Source organism: Gracilinanus agilis, chromosome 2, assembly GCF_016433145.1.
Source record: "Gracilinanus agilis isolate LMUSP501 chromosome 2, AgileGrace, whole genome shotgun sequence".
NCBI lineage: Eukaryota > Metazoa > Chordata > Mammalia > Didelphimorphia > Didelphidae > Gracilinanus > Gracilinanus agilis.
This window is the reverse complement of record NC_058131.1, coordinates 193,127,435-193,154,664: the sequence shown is the minus strand read 5'-3', so window position 1 is coordinate 193,154,664 and position 27,230 is coordinate 193,127,435. Positions and strand designations below refer to the sequence as shown.

At 35.8% G+C, this 27,230-nt stretch overlaps 1 protein-coding gene across 1 annotated transcript in view; it reads left to right on the top strand.

The window, feature by feature from the left end:
• Window positions 1–27,230, top strand: part of ARHGEF10 (Rho guanine nucleotide exchange factor 10) — a 249,896-nt gene that overhangs the window by 208,099 nt on the left and 14,567 nt on the right. The window contains exons 27-28 of the mRNA XM_044663602.1: window positions 9,977–10,119; window positions 18,697–18,871. Of these exons, the coding sequence (XP_044519537.1) occupies window positions 9,977–10,119; window positions 18,697–18,871 (318 nt within the window). The remainder of the gene's footprint in view (window positions 1–9,976; window positions 10,120–18,696; window positions 18,872–27,230) is intronic.

The following is a 27,230-nucleotide window of genomic DNA, read 5'->3' as shown; positions in this document are numbered from 1 at the left end:
TTCTACTCTTGTTCAAGAATATCAAGTCAGTTTTTTTAGGTAATAAAGTAATTATTAGATTATTTCTCCTAAACCTATTTTCCAGGTGAGTTTTTTTTCCAGTGAGAGATTTCAAATTTTCTTCTATTTGTAAAATTCTTTTGAATTTGTTTTATTGTTTCCTGCTGCCTGGCAAAGTCATTATACTTTACATTTGTTCTATTTCTAATTTTTAGGGGGCCATTTTCTTCTTTGAGGCTTTGTTAATGGAGTTTTTTTTCCTTTTTGAGGTATTGTATTTCCTTTTTTAGGAAACTGTTTTCTTCAGCAAGTTTTTGTTCTAAACTGTTGATTATTTATGTCATTTTCTTTCCTAATTTTTCTCCTAAGTTTCTTCTTATTTGTTTTTTTTATCCTTTTTTTTTTGAGTTCTTCTAGGAGGTTCATTTTGGGCTTGATATCCTTTTACATTTCCTTTGGTGCTTTGTGGGAGGCCAATAAGAGAAACAGAGTCTTAAACAGATGAACATCTGAGACTCCTCTTTTGACCCCTTTTGTGGTCCTTGTGATTTCTTGTTGAAATGTATTGTGACCTTATTGAAAAGCTTTATGTTCCTATCAAACCTGAATTTAAAGGGTTAACACTTTTAACACAGTAAGGAATACTGCTGCCTGTTATAGCCAAGGCCAAGATACTCCCCAACTTGGCTTTCTGATAAGAACCTAGTCAAAATTCAGCCTTGGCCTTGGTCTATTCTGAAGCCAATGTTTTGTGTTTTAACTTCTGCGCATCTGCAAAGTTTCGGGGGGGAGGTTCTTTTGTGTGAAATGAGTCTTGAAACATATATAATAAACTCCATGTTCCTGGAGCCAGAGCTGGAAGCATGAAGTAAAAGACATTTCCCTTGTCCTGTCCTTATTTCCTTATCAACTAAACTGTCATCAGATTATCAGAGATGATAAAGAGATCTCCACAGTGCTTCAAATGTTTTCATTTTTGTATTGCATGTCTTCTGAAATTGTATTTTGGCAATCTTTTTTGTTGAGATATTTTTCTAGCATAAATTGTTTTCTCTGTCTTTTGTTCATTTTGCCGGTATTTTTTCCCCTTGATTTTGTCTACATGCTGAAAGTTTTCTCTTGTTCCTGGAGTAGAAGGAGTACCATCCCACCCTTGGACTGTGCCTGGGGCTGGCTCGTCTGTCTCTGTCTCAGATAGAAAGTGCTGCAGAGGCAGCCTGGTTGACCTTCCTGTGGAGGTATGCAGCCATTTAGTTCAACTGGTTGGAGTTGGGCTCTGCCCAATTCCCGCTGGATCCCACAGAGCTGAGTTCTTCCTGCTGCTACCTTTGCTGGGTCTCACAAGTTCTATTTTGGTTGGATTATGCAGGGTCACTTTCTTCCCACTGCTGCTTGTTCTGTGTTGTGTTGGTTTATGCCCTTGCTCTGCTCAGGCCAGACTGAGGCAAATGTTCTCTTTCTCCTTATACTCGTGCTTTATTGCATTGGAGTCCTGCTGAGGCTTATTCAGCATTCCCTCATACTCCAGCGAGAGGAGCCCTCCTTACTGTCTCTCAGCCTTGTTCTGGGCCAGAGCACCACTTCACTCTTTCTTCTGTTGATTCTGTCACTCCAGTATTTGTTCTGTAAAGATGGGTCCAGTTGACAATGGTGTCAAGCTGCTAGCAAAAGCAGGGGGGGAGGGGAGTGAGTGGTTAGAATTCTTTCTCCCCCCCAACCCCCACCCCCTACCCCCTGGGCAGTTGTTTGCCCAGAATAACAGTTATAACAGAAATCCTTGTGACCAGGAATGGAGGCTATATTAACTTTAGTATCTCAGGGCTAAATTGGCTGACAAATAGGGAATAATCCCACAGAAATTAGCAGCTTCCACTGTAGAAAGATTATTCCCAAAGCCCCAGTTATATAAAGTACTCAGGATGACTTCAAACTGCTGCCTTGCCCTCTGGATCACAGCTATGCTCTTAGCTTGTCTGGATGAAGATTTGGCTTTGGTAATGTATGGATTGGGTTGGTAAAGCCTATAAATATAACTTCATACAACCCATGAATTTTACAAGGAAACTATTAATTCTGGAAAACAGGGAAGGAGGGATAAATTCTAGGAGGATGAGGAAATACTGTCTAGTATCTTCAGTATATTGACAGAAATAGCAATCCCCTGAGGGGAATGCCTCTGAGTAAATTATTCCCCCAACTCCTTCACAAACTAAACTTTCTCTTGAATCTAATGTTATCTAGTTAAGATGGAAGGTAATCTTGATTATAGATCTATATTATTTAGAGATTAGCTGGAATATGATGATATAATGTAAGCTTTGTGAGGAAAAGGAGTTTTTTCTTTTTTTCTTTCTTTCTTTTTAAATCTTTTAAAAATTTGTGTTCTTGAATCCGTGGTCCCTAGAACAACACCTAGCATATAGGCATGTAGTCAATGCCTGTTTATTGATTTATTGTGGGTCTTAAACAGACTACCCATATAACCATGGTAATGTCTATTAAACTTCCACAGTTTCAATTTCCTAACTTATAAAATGGGAATAATACTACTTGTCCTGTCTACCTCACAGATTTGTTATAGGGAATATGTCCTTGTATACTTTAAAATATTCAAACATTTGGACCAGAATGGGCAGATGAATATAATTTGTTTCAGTAGCTATGATGGCAACTGAAGCAAGTACTGTGGAGTACCCAGAGCTTGGTCAGATATCAGAGATGCCAGAGCCATCCACTGCATCCTGAGCCATCACCAGTGGTCCTGACTTTCATAGCACCACTGAACTTTAATGCTTATGGAAGAGAGAGTGAGGCTCAGTACTGCACAACTCTGCCTCAGTTAAATATAACTTATCAGTTAGTCAAGACATCACCCAGTAACTTTGAAAAGGGAAAGAAGGCGGCACCTAGGTAGTATAATGGATAGAGCAGTCTGGACAATTTAGGTTTAAATCTGGTCTCGGATATCTCTTAGCTGTGTGACCCTGAGCAAGTCATTTAATCCTAATTGCCTAGCTAAATGTAAAGGGTATGTTGGTTTTTTTTTTTAGGGGTGGGGAACAAAAAAGAAAAGAGAAAGAACTACAAAACTTCCCACTAGGTATTGTGGTAGATTCTATATTAGAAAGATAAAACAATTCCTCCCCTCTAGGAGTTTACATTTGACCTTTGGAAAGGAAGAGTGGCCAAACAGGTAAGAGATCTCCCACTTAGGAAAACCTTTCTTCTTTTCTAAATAAGCACCTGTTCTGCAACTGATAAGCAAATGAAATTGCTTGGGGGCAAGGAGAGATTAAGTTATTTGCCCAGCCTTACACTGTCCTGGATCTGAGGCAGGACCAATAGACATTGGTCCCTGATTCCTCTGTCCCTGTTCATTCCTTCTCCTTTAAAACACCCTTCCACATATTCTCTCTAGTCCCTGCTCAAGGCACTAGAAATCTGACTCTAGATCTTTTATCATGGGTATCCACTTTGTTTTTCAAATACTAAAATGAAAACTGTAACTCCAATACTTAGAGACAAAATGCCACTTTATTGAACTCTGAACAAAATTAAGATTACTATGGGTAGACAACTGATCATTGTTTCAGTCTGCCTGCTTTGGGAAGATGAGACTACTCTCATGCAAAGTGGAACTTTTCCCACCTGAAGGGCTGTGTCCAGTTCAAATCAGAGTTAAAGCTACTGGCTGAAAGTCAGCCTTCTATCATTGTTATCTAATATACTAGCAATTTTTGGTTGGGATTCCATTGGTAAGTTCTCAGTAGGTACAACTTACACAATAGCAGAGTGAAAGGTGCCATGAGTCACACCTCCAGAGACAATATTCTCAAGCAATCTACCAGTCCTAGGCAGGTGCCTTGGACAAACCATTAACGGTGCCATTTCTGCAAGTTCCACACAGTTGCCATTTGTGGAAAAAAGCCAATGAATGAGTCCTAGGGGTGCTGTCACCATAGAGCATCATCAGTGCTGCTAATGCACAGAGAAGAAAGGAAAAGACTAAATTCCTTTGGCAGGAGACTGAGGGAAAAAATCTGTGAAAACTTAAATGCCAAAGGTGTATATTTCCAGAGAGAACCATTTTAAGTAGGTTTCAAAATCACTAAGTGAAAAAACATCCTTGAAATTTTTTCATCAAAATCTAAAAAGAACTACTGAATGTTACATAATACAAATCATAACTATACAAATAGAAAGTTAGCAAATCCTCTGACATATAAAATTAAATTATAAGATATAGAGAAATAATCAAGTCATAGCTATTCATGTTTTGTTACTGTTGTTGTGGGATTGTTTTTGTTTTTGCATAGGCTAGATAGTTGGGGAATAGTCAAGCAATAATTATTGTAGGTATACAAATGCTTCATTGTTTTATTTTGGAGTGGAAGTGATTGGGTTGTTAATTCTTAAAGACTTGTCTGTGAACGGCAAGATCTGATATCCTTTACAAGAGTCAAAAACATTTGAGTACCAACCCCAGAAATAGGTTATGTCCTGTATAAAAATATTTATAGGAGCTCTCTTTGTGGTGGCAAAGACGTGGGAACTAAAATAATGCCTCAGTTGGGCAATGGCTGAACAAGCTGTGGTATATCCTTGAAATAACAAACAAGATGATCATGAAAAAAACCTAAAAAGACATATGAAGTGCTGTAAACTGAAGTGAGCAGAACCAGGAGCACATTGTACACAGTAACAAAAATGTATGATGACCAGCTGTAAATTTCTTAACTATTACCAATAAGGCAGAGATCCAGAACAACTCCAAGGAACTCATGACAAAAACAAAACAAACAATAAAAAAAAAACTATTCACTACCATGGAAGAAATAGAGAGTCCAAATACAAATTGAAACATACTATTCTTTATTCTATTTCCTCCATATATTTTTCTCTAATGTAAGCAATGTGTCTTCTTTCATAACATGATGAAGCTGGAAATATCTATTAAATGATAATATATATACAATCTATATTATATTACCTGCCTTCTTGAGTAGGGAGGAGAGGTACAAGGGAGAGAACAGGGATTGCAAAATATAAAAAACAGATATTAAGATATTATATTGACATGTAATCTGGAAGAAAAACATCATCATAAAAATAATTAAGAAAAAGAAATAGATTATGTCATCTGTGAGTCAACCTGTCCAAGTTCAGAGAGCAACATTATCAGAAGGGTGCCCAGTTGACTCATCAAGATGTTCACTGAAGGATGGAGAGAGTGATGAACTGTTAACTATCCGCACAAATGAAATTGCAGGTCTTTTGAATTATCAAAACATAAATTTTAGAATTTTAGAGCCTGAGGGGCCTTGGGTTACCTGGTTAGCTCACTTTCAGACCTCTAAATCAAAACCTTCAAATGATTGATATCAGAATCCTTCAAATATCTCTTGAGAGCTTAGGAATACTTCCCAGTGTACTAAATGTAGAAATATGTTCAAAATATAACCATCTTCTTATTATATTTATGATAAGTGTAGAGTAATTCCTGCTATTTTAATTCGGGGTCTCATTCTCTATTTTATTTTGCCCTTGGAGACAATAGCTATATTTCAGGTGTCGGTGGAGAGAGTAGGTGTAAAAGAGAAAGAGATATAGAAAAAGAAGGCTAGCAGGACCAAAAGTGGAGCAATGCCAGGCAAGATTAGGGAACAGCAAATGGACTAGTTAAACTGGATTGCAAAAAATGTTAAAAGGGGTAGCATGAAAGTACTGCATAATATTCCTATTGCAAACCAATTTGGTCTCTATTTCCAATTCATTTCTAAGATCAATTTATTTTCTGTCTTCAAAACTAGTCCAAGATAGAGATTATGAATATAGATACATAAATATGGTGGGTAATTCATTGAATAGTCTCTCATTACACAGAAATATGAAGATGGATTGGGGACAGTATTATATAAAATATGTCTGTAAGAGCAAATATATACATGCATGTATACATGCTGCTAGACTAATTAAGCATGTTTCGCAGTATCTTTTGAAAATTATTTTAATTAGTCTGTCAATTTAGACTAAGCGCACACACACACACATTTATACAATAAGTTGTCCTGGATCTAGAACCAGAAATCTTGGACTGGTGCTACAGATAGATGAGAAAGAGAAACAAGAGGTGCAAAGAGATTATGTGCATACTGATAAACTCATTCAACAGATCCCCCATCCAATTTCATACCATAATTCAAACAATAAACATTCTTTTTTCTTTAGTTTTCCTACATGGATACCAGCCTGATGGTTTCTGAGTGCCTGTGAATGTCTGAAGGAGGTCCTGTAATATTGTAGGGCTTGATGCAGTCAGCACAGTGTTAGGTTCTCTAAAATTTTACCACCTAATTTTTTATTATATTTTTCCCAATTACATGTAGATCTCATATTTTTTAATAATTTTTTATTTTTAGAAAAATTTTCCATGGTTACATAACTCATATTTTTACTTTCCCCTTCACCCCTTCAAACCCCCCCCCCCCTCTGCTGTAGCTAATTCGCATTTCCACTGGTTTTATTATGTGTGGTCAGTCAAGACTTATTTACACATTATTGACAGTTACATGGGTGTGGTCTTTTCAGGTCTACATCCCCAATCATGTCCACATCAACCCAAATGTCCAAGCAATTGTTTTTCTTTTGTGTTTCTACTCCTGTAGTTTTTCCTCTGAATGTGGGTAGTGTTCCTTTCCATAAATCCCTCAGAATTGTCTTGGATCTCATTTTTAATAATTATTTTCTGACATTTTGCCAACCATTTTCTTTCCCTCCCTTCCTTTTCCCCTTCCTGAAGACAGCTAATATGATATAGGTTATACATGTGCTATCATGCAATACATATTTCCATGTTTGTCATGTTGTGAACGAAAATACTATTACTTATACAAGAAAAAAAATCTCATGAAGGAAATAAAGTGAAGAACAGTATGTTTCAAACTGCATTCAGACTCCATCCATAGTGGATAGCCTTTTTTCTTGATGAGTCCCTTGGAGTTTTCTTGGATCCTTACATTGCTGATAATAGCCAAGTCATTCACAGTTGATTATTGTACATTATATTGTTACTGGGTACAATGTTCTCCTGCCAGACTTTCTGTGATTCTATCAAATAACAATAATGTATAACCATGAACTAAACCAAAACAAAATGTTCTCTGAAGAAAAAAATAAAACTAGTTTTCTTTGCCCTTCTCTTGTCTTGGGGCTTAAAAATGTTTGTAGAGTTAGATTGAATTGAATAGAATTGAAATGAATTGTGAGAGGCCTCAGATCATTTATTTGCTTGTGGAATGAAACAGTATCACTATATTGTTATAGCCAAAATTAAATGTCAACCCCTGCACCCCTCTCCTTGAAAAAAATTTTGTTAGGAGTAAAATCCCAGCTTGAATATTTTTTAAAAATAGGCTGCTATGATTTATTTAATCTGAAGTTTCTTGGTCCAGAGAACTGACCAATAATTTGAAAAACATTGGCAAATGGTGCAAAACAATCTAAAGAGAAGTAGATAATATTGTTTCTGTTAACAATGATAATAAATTGTCTATCTGCACATCGCTTTGGAGTTTACAAACCCCTTACATATGCATGATCTCTTCTGAGCCCTGAACCCCATAAGATAGGCAAGACAAGAGTTATTTATTTATATTTTACTAGTGATGAAACAGACTGAGAGAACCGAAGAGATTTTCCTAACTGAGGTCATATGACTAATAAGTTCCAGACCTGGGAATCTAGCCCAGGTTTTCTGATTACAGGGTTTTCTTTTAACAGTCTATCATGCTACCCGTTAATAAAACCCATTTGCTACAATCTGCTGACCTATTTGTAAAGGATATGAATTTCCATGAAGGTTGACTTGTAGAGAGAACTGAAGCAGAGAATGCCACATGTCTCTCCTATACCCAGTCTATCATCCACTCAGCTGCCCGAGACATCTTTCAAATTCTCAGCTCTGAGCAATTTACCTCCTTCCCTGCCCCCCTACTCAGTAAGCTCCAGTGGCACCCTGTCATCTCTCAGATCAAATATAAAATCTTGTTTGGCATTCAAAGCCCTTCATAACCTGCCCCCATCCCACCACCTTTCCAGTGTTCTTACACACCATCTCTCACATACTCTGTGATCCAATGACACTGACTTTGCTATTGTGATATTGGAAATTTGGGAGTCCTTGAACTAATTTTGAGGTCCCTGATCTAAACTTCCTGTGGACATTTTGGACTCTTTCAAAACTACATTTCCCATGATTCCTCTTGTGTAATGAGGTAGACAGGAGTGTGATAAAGTAGATAGAGGTATAAAGACTTGGGGCGGGATTGGTATGCTCTCTTTTCCTGCTGAAGCAGCTTGGTGGGAAGGTATGGCACAGCATTTGAACTAAATCTTAATAGGCACATGGCTTCATTTTTCTAAATGGCTTTCAATTAACTCTTTGAAACCATGATATTTGTAATTTTATCACTCTACATTAATTTTGTTATACTGTTATACTCACACAAAATAACTCCTTCCCCAGACTCTAGATTTTTTTTACCAACTGTCTTTTATGCCAGGAATTTTTACCCTCCTTATCTCCACCTCTTTGTTTACCTGATTTCCTTTCCCAGCTAAAATCCCACCTTCTGTAAAAAACCTTTTCCAATCTTTCTTAATTCTTGTATCTTCTCTCCATTGACTATCTCCAAATTATCCTGTTTATACCTTGTTTTTTGTACATTGTCTCAAATATTAGACTGTGAGCTCCCTGAGAGAAGAGAGCTGTCTTTAGTTTTTCTGTGTATCTTTAGGACTGCCTGGCATACAGTAGAAGTTTAATAAATATTTATTGACTAAATGAGTACTGACTTTATTGTTATTAAAAGCTGTGAGTCTTAATGGTCATCAGAAAACCACTTATTATAAAACAAAACATGATATTCCCCTAATATATAGAATCAAAGAATGAACTACAACATTCTGTTCTGCTTTTTTGTCTTTGTATCCTCCCACCTTAGAGGCTTTGTAAATAAATGCTTGTTGATTAGATGGTAGATTAATTTTAAAATGGAAAAAGCATTAGATTTGGAGTTAAAGCAACATAGGCTTGCAACATACTAACCATGTGACTTGACCAAGATAATTTATGTTTCTAAGACTAATTTTCCTCATTGGTAAAATAAGGTGTTTGGATTATTAAGATGCCTACAAGCTCTAGAACTTATGATATCTTGGTACCTTTTTATGATTAGAACTTATATGTAATAATAGCATTTTTTTCTATTTGAGGACATTGCACCTAAATTTCTATGTCATTTGGAAATATGCATATTTAAATTTAGTCATATCTCAGCTATTCCTATCATCCTGCAGAAATTATAGGAAAAGGTCTTTTAACCAAAGCATTTAGTTCTCTTCTTTTTCAAATTAAGTACTTCCAGCGGTCCATGACATTAGCAAAAGTTCTTCCTCCATAGACCTAAAGAGTTGCCACTTCATATTTAATAGATGATCTTCAAAAATTCTATAACCCAAATAATTCATTACTCAATAGTCAACCTTTTGGCAATACCTATTAGCCATAAGTCATCAAGAAAGATAGCAAATTTAGCAAGAGAAAACAACTTTTTTCAGTTAATGATTTTTATATTGCAAATTGATCATGAGCATGAAGTGTGATTAGATAAAATAAAGTGAAGTATAGTAACTGGAAAGAGAAAAAGTTAATCAGTTTCTAGCTCTTCTTAATTCTAGGTCTTTGTAGAATGACTGAATTACTTTATTTGAAGTACTGTAATTTCCTAGAAAGGCCCAGGCACAGGTCCCTACTCTCACCCTATTCCCCAAAACACATCTAGTGTTAGTTAAAAATAAGTTGATTCTTTGGTATTTGAAATGGTCTCATTTAATAATGTCCCCACACCTCTAACACAAAATTTACATCAATAATTTGGGTAAGACTGATTTTATTTTATTGTATTTTTTATTTTAGATGGATCATGGAATTCTGAACCTCAAAAAGTGGTCAAATTAAGTGTCCTGCCAGTTAGAAGTCTACTAATGATGGAAGACACTATATGGGCAGCATCTGGTGGACAAGTGTTTATCATCAATATTGAGACTCATTCTATAGAGGTAGCCTTTTTAAAATTTTCCCCAGATTACATGTCAATACAATTTTCAACAATCATTTGCTGACATTTTGTGATCCATATTCTCTCTCTTCCTTCCATCCTTCCCCCCATCCAGAGGTAACCTATTTTTATACTATGCAATGAAATATACACAGTGAAAATATACCTGAAAAACAATCAGGGATACAAGCTTCTGATACCACCCCCAACCAGATGAAGTCAGACCATTTGTCTGGAGAAGACTTCAAAAATAATCAATAAACTTAATCAGAAAAATCTTGAGCATCCAAGTTGATTAGGCAATAGAATGATAAACCATGGTATCTTCTAAAATTTATTTTAGGATATTCTTGCAGAAATAGATTAGTGGTGGAGGGAAGTTTAGAAATATGTAAGTTGGAAAACAGCCTGCATAACATCCTTTCCTACTGTTCACTCTAAAATTGGCTGAAATTTTGTAGTCAGTGCAATTAATCACTAGAAAAATGTATTCCTGTGAGCCACTCCCTAACAGAAACAAATTTTATTCCACTTCCTTAAAGCCCGTGTGTTCTGGCTATAGATATTAGATGACTGCTTTAAGGGTTCTAAAGTAGTCTAAAATCTAGCAAATAATTTTTCTAAACTGATTAGGTATTCAACATATATATCATAAAAGAAAAGTAGAATGGTTTATAGAGCGAAGGCAATCCTGGCCTGGGGTTAGGAGGCATGAGATTCTTGTGCCATCTCTTTTATTATTTAACGTTTACCTAAATTACTTTGGGGAAGTCATTTCCTATTTCTGGGCCTCAGTGTCCTGTAGGGTAAGGACATTGAACTTCTTTCCCTCTCGTTTCCATTCACTCTCTAAAATATTTTTCAGAATGTTGTTGCTTATTTCTTACATTTATTCCAGAAAATTTCTGGATATTTTAAGAAAAAAAAAGGTTTAAATTTAAATCACTCAAAAAAATAATTTAAAAGCATATAGCTTCTTAATATTCTTCAGTACTTTCGAGTGAGATCCTCTTTTTTTTTAATCCATTCTTCATACCACTGATAGACTAAGCTGCCTTATGCAAAGATTTGTGTATGCCACTCTCCCACATCAAAATGATCATTACTCAACGAAGTCCAGATTTTAAGAGATTGATTAAAGATTCTATGTCCTTTCCATCTTTCCAATCTATTCTTAAAATATTCTTCAAATGCACCCACTTTAGTCACTCTGGCCTGACTACTTCCCATTCCTTATCCAACAAACCCCAGTGGCTTTGTTCATGCCATCTCTCAAGGCATGTTATGCTCTTTCCCTTAATTTCTGCCTTTTGGACTCTTTTAAGTCCCAACTCAAAAGCTACCTCCTCCAGCAAACTTTCTTTGAGTCTTACTTCAACCACCATTTTGAAAATGATTTTTCTTCCTTTGAGCCTCTTTGTAGCATTTTGTAAACTCTATTATCTCTATTTATATACTGTGTTAGGATGATATAATCATAATACTCATACATAGATAGGACATATTTCTCCTACTGATATATCTTCCCTCAACACAGTTAAGGAACAAATATATATAAAGCACCTATAGAAGTCACATATAGTGCTAGATGTAGGACCACAAATAAAAAAGTGAGACAGCTTCTGCCCTCAAGGGGCCCATGTTCTATTCAGGATGCATCATATTATATTTTATCCTAGAGGTGATGAGTAAAGCCTAAAGCTTCGTGAACAGGGGAGTGACATGATCAGACTTGCTCTTTAAAATGATCAATTTGACAGTGATGGGGAAGATAGATTGAAGAGAGGACAGGCTGGATGATATCTGGAGGGTAATTAGGTCCTCAACTAGCAGGGTTGTGATATGAGTAGAGATGTAGAGAATATACAGGTTACAAGACTTAATGATGGATTGGATGTAAGGTTAGGGAGAGTGAAAAATTGGAGATGACTCTGAAGTTGTGAATCTGGTTGATTTAAAGATAAACTGATACACAAAACATTTAGTATGCACCAGGAAGGGATGGTGCCAAGCACTGGGAATAGAAATACAAGCAAGGGAGATAGTACCTACCCCCAAATAATTTGTATTCTAATGAGGGAAAACAACAAATAAGAGGAATCAAGGAAGGGGGTGGGGTGGGGTTTGGGTAGCCATGCAAGGCTACTGAGGAGGTAGGGAAGTCCATAGAATGAGCTGGAGATTCTTCCAAAAAAACGGAATGATTTTAGGGATATATAGGTGATCTTGGTTCTAAAATTTAGACTTGGGGATGGATTTTTGCCCACGGACTAAGTTAGTCATCACCACTTTGCCCAGGAAGCCCATCATCAGGTTGACAGCAGGCTGAAAAATTCTGAGGCTGTAGTAGGCCATGAAAATCAAAGAATTTGATAGTTGGAAAGGATATAGTGGCCATCTAGTTTAATCTGTTTATGTAAAGCATGAGAGTTTGTGATCTGTTTAATGGAGGGAAATAATCATACTAACATAATCTTAAGTCTTTAAAGTGTTGTATACAGTAATACCTTGGTTTTCAATGATAATGGTTATTGTCAGTTTTGGTTTTCATCGATTTTTTTCCAAGAAAAATTTGTCTCAGTGTTCATCAGTTGCTTCTGATTTCATTGGCGTGCCCACTTGACCTTGATGGTAATTTTGTAAAAACAAAAGGTGACCCACACGTATTCCTGCTCAGTGTGAGCAATACATGTATTGAAAAGCAAATAAATCCATTTATCCGTAGATAGCAAACAAAAGTTAAATAAAGTATAAGGAGAAGAATATATATCTGACTATACAAAATAAATGAGCTCTCTCATTGGGAGTGAGATATCTCATTTCAGTCAAGTAGAAATTCTCCCTAGTATCTCAGCTGAGAAGAGGGACATAATCAAGGAAACAATTCCTCTACTTGTCAGCTTCTTTCCAAAGTCTTTCCAAATAGTGCCCTGAGACCTAAGGTCCTTATGAAAGGGGATTCTCCTTCCAAACAATAACCTTTCTTTCCCCTCCTTGCTGTCTTCCATATGCCAAGAAGAATCTTCAGAAAGGTAAATGCCATATTAAATGTTCAATTATTCTTTATGTTAGTCTTTTATATTAATTTCTTATTAGTTTTAGTATTAAACACTATATTTATTTTCTATAAAATGTGTTTTTCTTATGTATTTTGGAATGTCTAGAATGAATTAATTGTATTTACATTGATTCACATGAAAATAATTGCCTCGATTTTGTTGGTTTTGGATTTCACCAATTGTTTTCCAATTGATTATTGACAAAAACTGAGATATCACTGTATTTATATTATGACATATCCTCCCTGAAAGATTGCAAGTGCTGAGAGCAGGGAATGAACCTTAATTGGACTTATATATCTCTCTCTATATATGCCTAGCATGTTATATTGTATATGTATATTTTTATATGTTATAGATATGTTATAGTTAATAAGGGTTTATTGAATTGATAAAAGGAGGCAGTATAGTATAGTGTCTAGAGAGCTGTCCTAGAAGTCAAAAAGCCTTCAGAGCAAAACCTACCTTTAATGCACATCCTCTGTGTGACCTCCTAGAAGTAGTTTCCATATGGAGAATTTCCTGCATCAATTGGGGGTGGGGTAGGGAGGAAAGAATAGAGAGGGAGGAGGGGAACAGCTCCACCCCAATTCCTCTGGCTTTCTGGTAAGAACTCTGGGGGGGAGGGTGGGAAGGGCAGCGTGCATGCCCACAAAGTGTCTGCGTGTCATCTTTGGCACCTGTGCCATAGGTTCACCATCACTGGCTTATAACAGTGTAATACCTTATAATCTCTATTTGCCCTTCATCAGAGGCCAGTCTGTTAAGGCCCTTGAGAGGGAAGCCAATACATAGTTTCTCTGGTTTCAGAAATAAATGTTTGTTATACTATGAGAAGAAATATTGACTCTAGGATTGATCAGGAAATTTTAAAATTCAACATTTTTTTCCTTTTTGAAACAATTACTAGGAATAACCTTCAGTCCAAAAACAGTATATATCATGCTCCTTTCAACCCTTTTCCCTCCTACTCCTATTCCTCTGGTATTGTTATAGTTATTAAATAGTGTTAGCAATGAAGTCTTATCTCAAGCTGTTGATTTTATTTCTTTTCAACCACTCTCCTGCCTGCTCTAGTATACCATCCGTGGATTAATAATAAAATGTTTTTATAGAACTTTTGCAAAGGTTCTCAGAGATAGATAGTACTTATAATATTTCCCCCATTTTATAGATGAGGAAACTGAGGCTCAAAGGGAAAAGGAATAAGTATTTATATAATCCCCACTATATGTCTGGCCCTGTGCTAAGCTCTTTTTATGAATGTTTTCTCATTTGATCCTCATAACAACCCTGAGAGGTAAGAACAGTTATCACCCCTGTATGGTAAAACTGAGCCAAACAGAAGTAATATGATTTGCCCAGAGTCACTCAGATAACGGTTGCCTGAATTCTAGCTATTGCCCCACCAGCTGCCTCCAGGGACAGAAAGGGGAAGTGACTTGCCCATGACTGCCCATGGTTAGTGAGTAACTTTGGCCTGGATTATTGTTTGTTTATGTTGTGCTGTATGATGCTTGATCTCTTCAGAGAAACAAAAATTAACTTTGCATCTGTCTGGATTTTGTTTTTCTCTAACAATGCAATAATAATACTGTGTGACAATCAAGTGACATCCTTCATTTTAAAAAATTGAATATCAACAGTTATTCAATAAGCATCTGTTAGGCAACTATCATATATCTATTAAAAAACCATTTATTAAGCTCATGTATATACTATATGTAGCATATATATATATATGACATATATATGTATTCCCTCCTTCCTTCCTCAGGTCTACTATATATATATCTAGTCAGAAGTATTTATTAAGCTTGTATATGTGTACCCTGCACATTCTAGAAATGATTTCAGAACTTTGATTGCAAAGGGACAGATGAAATGATTGCTGCCCTCAAGGAATCATATTCCATTATGATCTAAGTAATGCAAAAAATAGTTACTTTTTTAGAAAAAAAATTTTTTTCTTTAGTTGCAACCAAGACATTTACAGGTTACTATTCATTTCTTTTCCCAAATTCTAACACTTTAAAAATCAGCCATTTACTTTTAGATAATCTAAAAATCTATTTGAAAATTTGGCTAAGAAGGTTGAAGTAATAAAATTGTATTCAAATATAAACCTTTTTTTTTAAATTCTTTTACTACTCAAACTAACTTTTTTTTTAAATGTAGAGGATAACAAAATCCTGACCCCTTGACTTTTAAACAACGGGATTCATTGTGTTGATCCTTTTGTGCTTAGGAAACCATGGTTTACTTCTTGACACAGAGACCTGGGTTTGCAATCATGCCTGAATTTCTCCTATGCTGGAGGGAGGCCTTTGAAAAGAGATTCTAGTTCTGTGATATACTGGTGGAACAGTGGCACACCATGTTGGGTTTCATTTTTGGTTAATGGACCCTAAGGTAAAAGCTAAGTGATTCCTTTTGCCTTAGAAGCTCCTCCCATTGTACCACATCCCCTTTTTGGGGATTGAACTTGGGACCTTCAAGACTGACAAGACTGACACCCTGTGTACTGTGCTAAAAAGTGACTTGACTTTTACCTTAGGGTCCATTATTCAGTCTGAAACTGCTAGCCTGAGCTTCCCTTCAGGGTGGATTCTCATGGGAACAGGAAACAAGTCTAAGCTTTGGGATCTCCAACTTACAAGCTAGTCCTAAGGCTTGGGGTTCATCAGATTCCACCAGGCCACAAGTTTGGGGTCCCCAGATTCCACATCAACAATAGTTCCATGTTGTGAATCAAGATGTGGCATATATGTTGATTTTAAAGGCCTCTAGTAGTTAATATGGTTCATTCCAGAAGAGTCAGTATTTCTGTTCAAGTTACTTATAGGCACTTTTTAAAGTCTCAGATTCATTATGAAGGACTTTTCAGTTTAATCTCACTACTCCCCTTCCATCTTCTTAGTCTATCTAGAAAAATGACTGGTATCTACAAAATTGAGTGAATAAAAAAAATGTTTTTGTTTTCCTTCCTTCCTTCCTCCCTTCATACATAGGTCATACAATTAGTACATGTAAGAGGTAGGACTTAAACCCTTATCTTCCTGCTGCCTTTATACAGTATAACACATTGTATTTATACTTTAACATTGTTTTCAAATCTAATACTCCTAACAATGTGGATAAATAGAAAAGAATAATTAAAAAATACCATGACTGTTGAATTTTAAATAATAAAAATTTATCAGTGTATTTTAATTATTATTCTGAACAAAAGTTACAAAAAAGGGGGAAAGTGCTTATTAGGTGTCTATGTGTGTTCATTTCAACTTTTACTATCAGAATTTTATTCATGTTTTTCTTTTTGGTCTGGGGAATATGTAAGGCAATTATACCAATTAGCAAAGTGCTTTTGACAGAATAACTGCCTGACTTTGAAACTACTTTCCAGCTGGGTGCATTCCTCAGGAAAATTCATGGTGGATTGTTAAATGACTTGAAAATTAGGCTTCTGAAATACATTTGGGGAAAGGAAAAAAGAAGATAGACAAAGGAAGAGAAAGCCCTGATGACTAAGATTTTAGCATTGCTGAGTACCTAGTCTTAAAATAGTAAAAAAAAGTACCTTTTAGAGTCTAGAGCTTAGAAGGTACTTAAGGAGCCAAACTATATCATCTTATTTTTTCTTAAAAATTATTTTCAAATTACAGGCATTTATTTTCTCTTCCCGACAACTTCTCCCATGGGTGTGTGTGTGTGTGTGTGTGTGTGTGTGTGTGTGTGTGTGTGTGTAACAACCTTGTAATAAATACGCATGGCCAAGCAAAACAAATTCCCACTTTGGTCATGTTCAAAGATATATGTCTCATTAGACATCATGGGCTCATCACCTCTCTGTCAGGAGCATTATTTATCATCAGTCCTTTGAATTTGTGGTTGGTCATTGCATTGATCTGAATTCTAAAGTCTTTCAAAGAGAAACTTGGGAACACCAACATGAACTTATTCAAACTAAAGTGAGAAGAACCTGGAGAACACTGACACAATTAATTTTTACATCATAAAGACAAAATTTAAAAGACTTAAGAGCTTTGAGCAACACATTTTGACCAATCATAATTCCAAAGTGTGGATGAGAAAGCATGCTTCTCACTTCCTGAAAGAGGTGATAGAATCAGGGTGAAGACTGGACATGGGAAAATTAAGAATTCATTATTTCAGATGGAATGGATAGGAGGAAAAAAAGGAGAAAATAGATTTTTGTTATTTAAACATTTTTTTAAAATTACGTCTTTCAAAGTTGTTTGGCTTTACAATGTTGTCATTAGTGTATAAATTGTTATCCTGGTTCTGTTCACTCTCATCTGCATCAGTTCAGATTGTTTCCCCAGGTTTCTCTTCATTGCTTTTTGTTATTAAGGCATAGTAGTACTCCATTCCATTCTTTTATTATAATTTTTCCGCTATTCCCAAATTAATGGACATTCTCTTAATTGTAGTACTTTGCCACTACAAAAAGAACTATTATAATATTTTTGTATGGATGGATAATTTTTTCCCTTTTTTGGATCTCTTTGGATTATAGGCCTAAGTGATGATATCCCTGGGCCAAAGAACATGCACAGTTCAATAAATGTGGTGATTTAGTTCTAAATTGCTTTCTGGAACAGCTGATTTAATTCACAGCTCCACCAACCATACATTATTAATGTGTGTATTTTCCCATACCCTTTTCAATGTTATTTTCCAACAGATAAAGAACTGTTTTTAGTGGAAAATATTAACCATATCCATCCCCTTAGTCAGTAAACTCCAGTAGCTTCATGTTATTTCCAAGATCAAACATAAAATTCTCTGGATTATAAATCCTTGAAAAACCTGGCTCCTTTCTTCTTCTTACTTTCCATACTCTTTCCCTCTGTCTCTCCCTTTCTCCCCTTCCTCTCTCTGTGTCTCTGTCTCTCTCTCCCCCCACCCCATGTCTGTGTCTATGTCTCTGTCTGTTTGCCTGCCTACCTGGCTGTCTATCTGTCTGTCTGTCTGTGTGTCTCCTCTCTTTCTCTCCCCCACCAAGCTATACACTCCATGCCTGAAATTCTTTCCTTCTCCTGTCTACCTTCTGGCTTCACTGGCTTCCTTTGGGTCTCACAAGAATCCTGCCTTCCCTCTAAAATTATCTTTAATTTATCCTGTATATATCTTCTGTCTATACAGTTGTTTTGCATGTTGTCCCACTTCCCTCATTAAAAAGTGAAACTTTGAGAGCAATCCTCAGCTTAATAAATGCTTGTTGACTAACTGATTAATAGTTTTAATTGTACAATAGGTCATCGAAGCGGCCTACTGAATGTATTGGAGGTGTAGTTACATGCTTTGAATGTAAAATAATAAATCATATTCTTTAAAGTCCTTTGCATGTGTATATATATATTTCAAGGGACCAACTTCTTAGGAGAATAATATCAAAATAAGAACCTGCAAGAAGAAGTATCATATGGCAAAACTATATAAGAATTAATTTTTTTTTCTTACTTCTTTTTCTCTTGTCACTTTCGGTTTATCAGAACCATCTAGAGGCCCATCAAGAAGAGGGAATGGTGATCTCTCACATGGCAGTTGCTGGAGTTGGCATCTGGATTGCCTTTACATCTGGATCTACTCTCCGCCTTTTTCACACAGAGACACTAAAACATCTCCAGGACATTAACATAGCCACCCCTATTCATCATATGTTGTCAGGTAACTAGTTTTTTTGTTTGTTTTTTAGTGTGATTATGTATGTGTGAGGGTTTACGTGTGTTCCCTCCTAATAATCTGAATATCCAATTTCATTCTGTTTGGTAGAATTTCTTCAGCTGCTTCTTGGAAAACTACAAATTTTCCTCATGCTCCTTGGAGAGTCTTATTTCCATAAATCAAACAAGAATTTATGGAACAATTATCATGTTTAAAATATACACTGCAGGACAAAGTTTAACTGAGATATCATCTTTGCTGTGTTGGAGCTCACAGTCTAATAGATGGCTTGAGACATTACCACAAATAACTATAATACATAATATTGCAAAATAAATGAGTTAAAAAGTCATGAAACGAAGTGCTATTTGGGTTCAGAAGGAAAAGTCATTATCAACTTAAGGGATAAATGAAGACTTATGGGAGGATGTAGCATTTGAGATGGGGTTTAAAAAATGAGAAGGAATTCATCAGGCAAAGAAGGAAAACATGATGTTTAGGGAATAGCATTAGCACGGGTAAGAGATCAAGAAGGGTAAGCTTGGAACACAGAGGTATGAGATTTTGTAGGTGGAGGAAGCTCTTGCTGAAGAATTTTCTCAATGGTACAAAGCAGCATCTTTTCAACTTTACCACCTTCTTTTTCTTTTTTTTTCTTTTTTTCTTTTTTTACTACCTTCTTTTTAACTTAGAGTTTTAAGAGATTTGCTTAGGAAATGAGGGGATAAATAAGTTTCTTGACCAAGTGCGCAACGACAGTTGTGTTAGAGGTGGGACCTGAATTTTCCCAATTTAGTAGCCACAAAAGGGCAGAAGCATAGACACATCAGGTGATAGTTTTTTTGAGGGTAAGGGAGATACGAGCATGTTTTTAGGCAGTAGAATAGAAGTAAGTAGACAGGGAAAGTCTGAGGATTACAGGAGGCAATCTGCTGGAGAATCAGGAGGGAATGAGATCAATTCTGCATGTATCAGGGTTTGGTCTTAGCATGGAGAAGGGCTACCACATCACATGTAACAATAGTAAAAAAGAAAGTGTGGAAGGGTATCAAAATGATATGATATGAGGAGAAGGGAAGAAGGAGAGGTCTCAGTGAATGGCATACATTTTTTTCAGTGATACGTGAAGCAGGATTCTTAGCTGAGAGAGTTGGGCAGGGGAAGGAGAATTATGGGAGATTAGAGGAGAGATGAAAAGTCTTTGAGAAAACCACTGTGGTGAGTGAGATAGCCAGTTGATTAGAGAACTATAAAAGGATTGCCTTGCTGCAGTGAGGATCCATTTGAAATTATGTAACATAAATTTGTAGTGGACCTAGTTAGCAGAGTTTTGTGATTTTTCTCCAGTTTGATTGAGTAGTATTTTATCAGGAACAAAGGCAGCAATCCATTGGGAAAAATCCAGGACTGAGGTTTGACAGGGCATGATTAGCTACCAGAGAAAAGGTAAAGATATTCAAGAGAACAATAGAGAGTAGAACTGGTTTTAGACCAGTCTATCAGGACTCATCATCCCCTAGGGAAAATAATCTTTTTCAGGTCGGACATTTTATAATCTGTCTATTTGATTTTTTTTGTTTACCTTTGTATAGCCTCAAATGAAAAGTGAGTTTCCTCAGCAAAAATGACCCCCCCATCTTCAGTATTATATATTTTTGTATTGTATTGACCATGTTGAGATTTTTTATCTTCTTAACAATAGTTAGCCATTTTTTTTGGTTGGTTTGTTAAAACAATCTTCTTCCAACTTGAAAAGATATATACTACACTGTAGAAGAAATTGATATTAGCCTATCCAGCTTCTAGGCCTTTCTAAAGACCTTTGCTTATTCTATGTGGATTAATAAAATTAATTAGTTTTTTCAAGCAATAGCTTATCAGTTATTGGTGTTTTTTAATTTCCCTTATGTGCTTATGGGCACACTCTTCTGTCATGTACATAAATGATCCTTGATTCCTCCACAACAGCAGTCAATTCAATGTCTCTGACAGTCATTGAAAAACTATAACTTTCGTGTGTTTTCTTGGAATAATACTTATTCTTTAAAACTACAGAATTAAAGACAAAAAGAAGATAATGAAATACGTGTGTAGCATAAAATTGAGTACTTACCTGACCAAGAACTAAGGTGAAAAAGTCACGCTAATCTAGTTTCATCTGGTCAAAATAAGGCATTCTCAATTAGCCAACTGTCAGTAGATGTACCATTTGACCCTTGGTATTACAAAACAAACCATTTAAAAATTATTACTTGTTAGGCAGCTGGGTAGCTCAGTGGAGTGAGAGTCAGGACTAGAGACGGGAGGTTCTAGGTTCAAACCCGGCCTCAGCCACTTCCCAGCTGTGTGACCCTGGGCAAGTCACTTGACCCCCATTGCCCACCCTTACCACTCTTCCACCTATGAGACAATACACTGAAGTACAAGGGTTTAAAAAAAATTATTACTTGCATCAAGTACATCATCATAGTAATTATCTTTTACAGAATTTGAATTTAGATCCTGACTCCAATCAAGTGCTCTTTCTGATGTCCTTTTTGCAAGCAATTAAATTAAATGTTACAATTCCTGTAGGCTTCCTGGTACTAAACTAGTTGCCTTAAGGGTGGTCTCACTTTTCAGGCAGCTTATTTTTTAAAAGTAAGGAAAGCTACAGGCAACATAGTCAAAATCTATGTAAGACACTAAGGAGGCAATTTAATTAGGGGCAAAAGATCTGGTAAATATAAAAATATCTGTTCACAAGGGAATTTGGTATAATAGACTTCATTGGCAACCTAGCTAAGGATGAGGGTGGGGACCGCTACTTGTGGGTGGTAGGAGACCCTCACCATTGTTTTACTAAGTAATTTTGCAAAACTGCTATGACTTCTCTGCTCTTTGCATTTCCCATTTGTAGAATGGATAATACTTTTCATTTATGTATTTCATGAGGATTTGTGGTGATGAAATGAGATAATTATGTAAGCATTTTCTGAAATGAGCCACAGGAATTCTTCATCTGACTACTATGAGTATTATTTGAGGGGCACTAGAGATTTATGGAAAGATTGTTATCCAATACAGATGTTAATCATAGGAAAAGTGGAAAAGTTATTTGAGAACTGAACTCCATTCTTCCCTTGTGTTTAAATTAATTCTCCCACTTCATATGCTCTATTGACTTTAATGTTGCAACATTTATACAAAATGTTATTTTTTATTGTTGGAGAGAAGGCACTATGTATCTTTATCTGGCTTTATTTAAAATGCAATTCTATGCTTTTTTTAAAAGAGAAATAGATGTTCTTACTGTACAAGGTTCAGAAGTAAGATATGTACTTCTAGCAATAGCTACCCTTGGACAAAGAAGTCTAATGTTACTCCACAATAAAACATTCATGCCCTGTCATACATCAAATTAGTCTCAAAATTACTTCAAGATCAAAGTGCTATAACTTACATAAGACTTCTGAGGGAGAATTATATTAGACAAGACCCCAATATGCCATGTTTTAAGCCTGAGATATATTTCAAATATTCTGGGAGAAAAAATCTTCTGTATATTTCCATGAGTCTGTAAGATAACAACCAAAAAGAGGTTATGAGTCAAGAAAGTAGGAGGTTGCTATAATGAAAATGATGAGATGCAATAGGAGTTTAAAACACAAAAGTTGAAAACGTTTATTAAGCTCTAAGTAGTATTCGTGGGTAGACAACTATAAAAAGAAAGAGAAAGAGAGAGAAAAGGAAGTTTAAAGAATTTTTTAAAAATTATTTGGGATCTTTAAATAGTAAGTTTTAAGTGTCTTATCAAGAGACAGAGTCCCTCAGACAGATGAAGTTATGATTTGGTGGATGAAGAAAGTCCTAAAAATGTCTCCTAGACTACCTGACCCTCATGTCAGAAATGCTCTTAGAATAAACATTTGAGCATAAAGATTCTCTAAAAGGAAGCATGGCATAATGGATAGAAGGCTAAGCCTAAGCCTCATTCAACCCCAGACACCCTGGATTCATGTGCTGCTTCCAACACACCTGGGGACTGTGTGACCATACACAAGTCATTTATCCTCTTGATGCCCAGGTAACCCTAATATTATAAGATGAAAAACACTTCTTAGAGTTCCTTAGACTGATTGTAAATTCAGACAAAATAAAAAAAGACTGCAAAGCCCTAAAAATAATACAATCATAATAATAATAATAAAGAAATGCAAATCCTTTGAAAGGCACTTTAATTGGTAACAGGATTAGATTACCAGATTATTGTTTGGTTGGGAGAGCTAAAACTGAAGTAGATAGAAACACTTCCATAAGGGATGAGGAGAAGGGAGAAGTCTAGATCATAAAATGATGCTCAGACAGGAAGGCCGGTTTTAGTGCAGTGACACAGTGGGAAGTTCTGAGAAACCCAGCCATGACACAAAGGCCCCAAGGCACTTGGGAGGGGGACCGTCCAAAGGGGAAATGGAAGGGTGCCAAGCACAAGCTTTGTCTGTTTCACAGATTTGCTGAGGGCTGACCCCCTGTTAGGAAACATGTTTTGTTGACCTCGAGGTTGGCTATAAGGTCTTTGCAGGAATTAACAGATATTGCATATGACTTCTTTTGGCAAGCATTCTTAATGAATTCTCAGCTCTTTTGGTGGAAGAGGAAAAGGAAGTATTGAAATCACATGCAAATGATTTCTTTTTAAACCCAAAACTTATTTACAGTCTTCACTGCTCTAAAACCATACTGATAACTTCGCAACAGTCCTTGAAGTAAATGTTTTCACTGAGCACACATGTTAGTGAAACAAATGTTTGCCTTCAGGATCTCTGTTGTAGCTGTTGGGATAAAACCAAATTAAATTTTTGGTTTGCCAAAACATGCATTTGTTTTTCCAGTTCATGGAATTAATTTATTTTGCCTATATATCGAAAGGTCAAATCTTGAAGGGGCACAGGGAACGAGATGCCATTGCAGTGACAAGCAGTCTTGAAAACCTAGCAAATGAGTGGAGAGGTTGCTGTGACTGAGCTAGTCAGTGGTTCACTCCAGTCCAGTTGGCATAGCAGCTGTGGAAGCAGTGTTCTGGTTGACATCACTCTTGTCTTTCCCACCATGGTTGCCATGGTTTTCAGCCTTCTAACAGGCTAGCAGCAGAAGTACTGCTACAAGCTTTCTAGTCAAGACTTTGCACCACCCACAGGATTTTAATCAATCATTTTCCACTTCTGGCTAGGGAGAAAAGGGTGGCATTTCTGCAGGCAAATTTGGGAAGGATTTTTTAAAATTCTCATATACACTTTTTGTATATATTTTTAAAGTGTATTTTCTATATTTTAAATCATAATTTCAAAATCTTGTCCCTAGTCAAACACAATTATTCATCAATCAATCCAGTTTTCTTCTTGTCCTAAGGTGGAACTAGACATGAAATTGGTTCTTTTAATGATTGGACTTAATCGATAGGACCTTTTAGTTGTCTCTTAGTCTAATTTGTTCATTTAAAAAGTATCATTATTACTGGTGTTTCTGTTTTACTTCCCATTAATTTCTGAATATATCAATTCTGTTCATCTAACTATTGAGCTAAATGTAACATAGATTTAAAAAAGAGATAAAAAAGTTTAATAAAAATAACCAATACATAGATTGTATGTGCCAGTATATACAAAATTCCAACACCTGTAGTACTTCACCCTACGATGAAAGGATGGAAGTGCATTTTCTTAATTCTTCTCCAAGGCCAACCTTATTAGTTTGAGTTTTGGTTTTTTCTTTCCTTTATGTTGTTGTAGTCATTGTGTATGTTGGATGCCTCATTTTGCTTACTTCAACAGACAACAATTTATATAGATTGTCCAATACTTCTCCGAATTCTTCATATTCCTTATTTATTATGGCACATGAATATTTAGTATATTCATATGCCCCAATTTGTTTAGCTATTTCCTAAACAATAAATACATGCTTTGTTTCTAGTTCTTTGCTACCTTTCAAATGCTGTTTTGAATACTTCAGTGTGCATCAGACCTTCCTTTCTATCTTTGACTTCTTTCAGTTGTATACTTAGGAGTGTAGACCCTCTCACTGTATATGTGAGATAACTTAGACCTAGAGGGGTGCTTGAGACAACTCAAGGATTAAGTAGAAGAGCCAAGATTTCAACTCACCCACTAGATATATTTATCTCCTATAGGGGAAAAGTCATGATGCAATTTTTCATGTGTCTTTGAGGAACAAACTTGGAAACTTTAACCTAAAAAGTTATTAATGTTTGTAATTTAGGGTTATAAATGGATGAAGGAGGTGTTCATTATTTTTCCTGCCTTTTTCACTATTTTTCTTATATTTTTACTATTTTTCTTATTTGTCTTCCTATTTCCCAAAGATGGTCGTAATAAATATAGCTTTGAAATGGGATCATATCTTTAAAGTATTGTCATAGTGTAGCTGAATCTGCAGTTGCTTAGCTTGGGTAATTGCATTGGTACATAGGTGTAACTTCCTGCCACTCTAGAAATTTGAATCAGTTTCCTGAAAGCCTATACAGAGTAGAAAGAGATCATAAAGATAGTATTTCCTGTGTATCACATAAGAAAAACATTCATCACACAGGTGTTTCTATTGAGTTTTCCACCACAAAATAGTCAAGATGCTATTTTCTTGAAGAATAGCTTATCACTGGGACGGAGAATTGAAGCAGAGATTAGAGGCAAAAACTTTCTGACTTTGAAAAGGACAAATTTGAGAATATGAACATAACTGAAACTCCTCTTCTGACACTGGGCATGTCATGAACAAGAGCCAATATCCATATTATAAGGTTACTAGGTGTATAGCCAACATTAATTGAGGCTCTCCTTTGTTATAATAAGGTTCTGTTATACCTGAAAAATATAATTTGCCATAATTTACATAAAATAAAGCTCAACTATTTGTTCTCCACAGGCCAGTCATTGTGATGTTACTAAATCTATCTTTTTCCTATAATTAACAAACACATTCTAATACCGAGCAGTAGATTAAATATCTAAAAGTAAAAGTGACCAGGATGGAATAGTAGAACCCTGGCTGAGAAAATAGGAAGTAGCTGTAATGGAATTCTATTTACCATGTTCCATAAGCTATCATAAGTTACATCCTGAGGCAGCTGTTTCCTGGTTTTCCATTTATCATAGGATTTCACAGGATAGTTTTAATGACTTTTACCTATTCAGTGGAAAACAGATATTGCTGAACTTGATTTTTAATCTTTAGATAATTGTACCTAATTTTCAGATATAAAGCCCTCCAAATGTTGCTCCCAGAAATTACATTTAAAATAATAATTACTAATATTTTATTGTTCTATCACCCGTTGATCCTTTTATAAATACTCTATCCATAATAAGAGCTTGAGAAATGAAAATCCATTAAGCTTAATTTATAAAGACTAATTTTAATTGGCAAATATATACCTTTGCATATCCCAAGCGAGATGGGACTTAGGCTGCCCTTCTTAGGATTGGAATCAATTTATGTTTTGTCTCCAACCTGGTGGTAACAAATAGGAAATAAATGTTTTATATCCACATAGTCCCTGGTGCCATCCTGAATCCATAACTAGCTTGGTCTGTCAGAGTCTTAGTAAAAATAGAGACTAATTCACTCTCTTTAGGGTAGGGCTCTCTTCATCTTAATTTTGATTTGTACTTTGGTTGGAGTATGAGGTACATTCTGATTTGGCACTGATTTACTTTATTTTTTAAGAGGAAAAATGTATTGCAAGAAGGTAGTAGATAGATTTGAACCTCCATCTCTAGTATACAAGCTTTTGCAATAACTACCATTGTCATCTTTGAGCACAGATTGGCCATTTTAGTCAGTGCAAGCTTCATCAGGTCAAGTCTACAAACATTTATGAAATATCTAATATTTTCAGGCACTGTGCTAATCACTGAGAATGCAAGGACAAGAAAAATAGATCCTCCTTTTAAGTCTAAATGAAGGAGACTATAAGGAAACAGCTATATACATGCAAAATATATGTGGGATAAACTAAGTAGTCTGAGGGGAAGGCACTAGCATTAAGGGAAACTGGGAAATACTTCTTGTCAAAGGTGGAATTTTAGTGGAGATTTAAAGGATGTCCAGAAGCAGAGATGAGAAGAGAGAGAATTCCAGGCATGGGGGACCAGTGAAAATGTTCACAGTCCAAAGATGGAATGTCTCATGCAAAGAGCATCAGGGGTGCTGGTGCCATGGGATTATAGATTATGTGATGGGGGATGAGGTATAAAATGACTGGAAAGGCAGAAAAAGACCAGGTTATAAAGAATTTTGAATGCCAAATAGAAGATTTTATATTTCATTCTGAAGGTGATAGGAAGCCTCTGGAGTTTAATGAAAG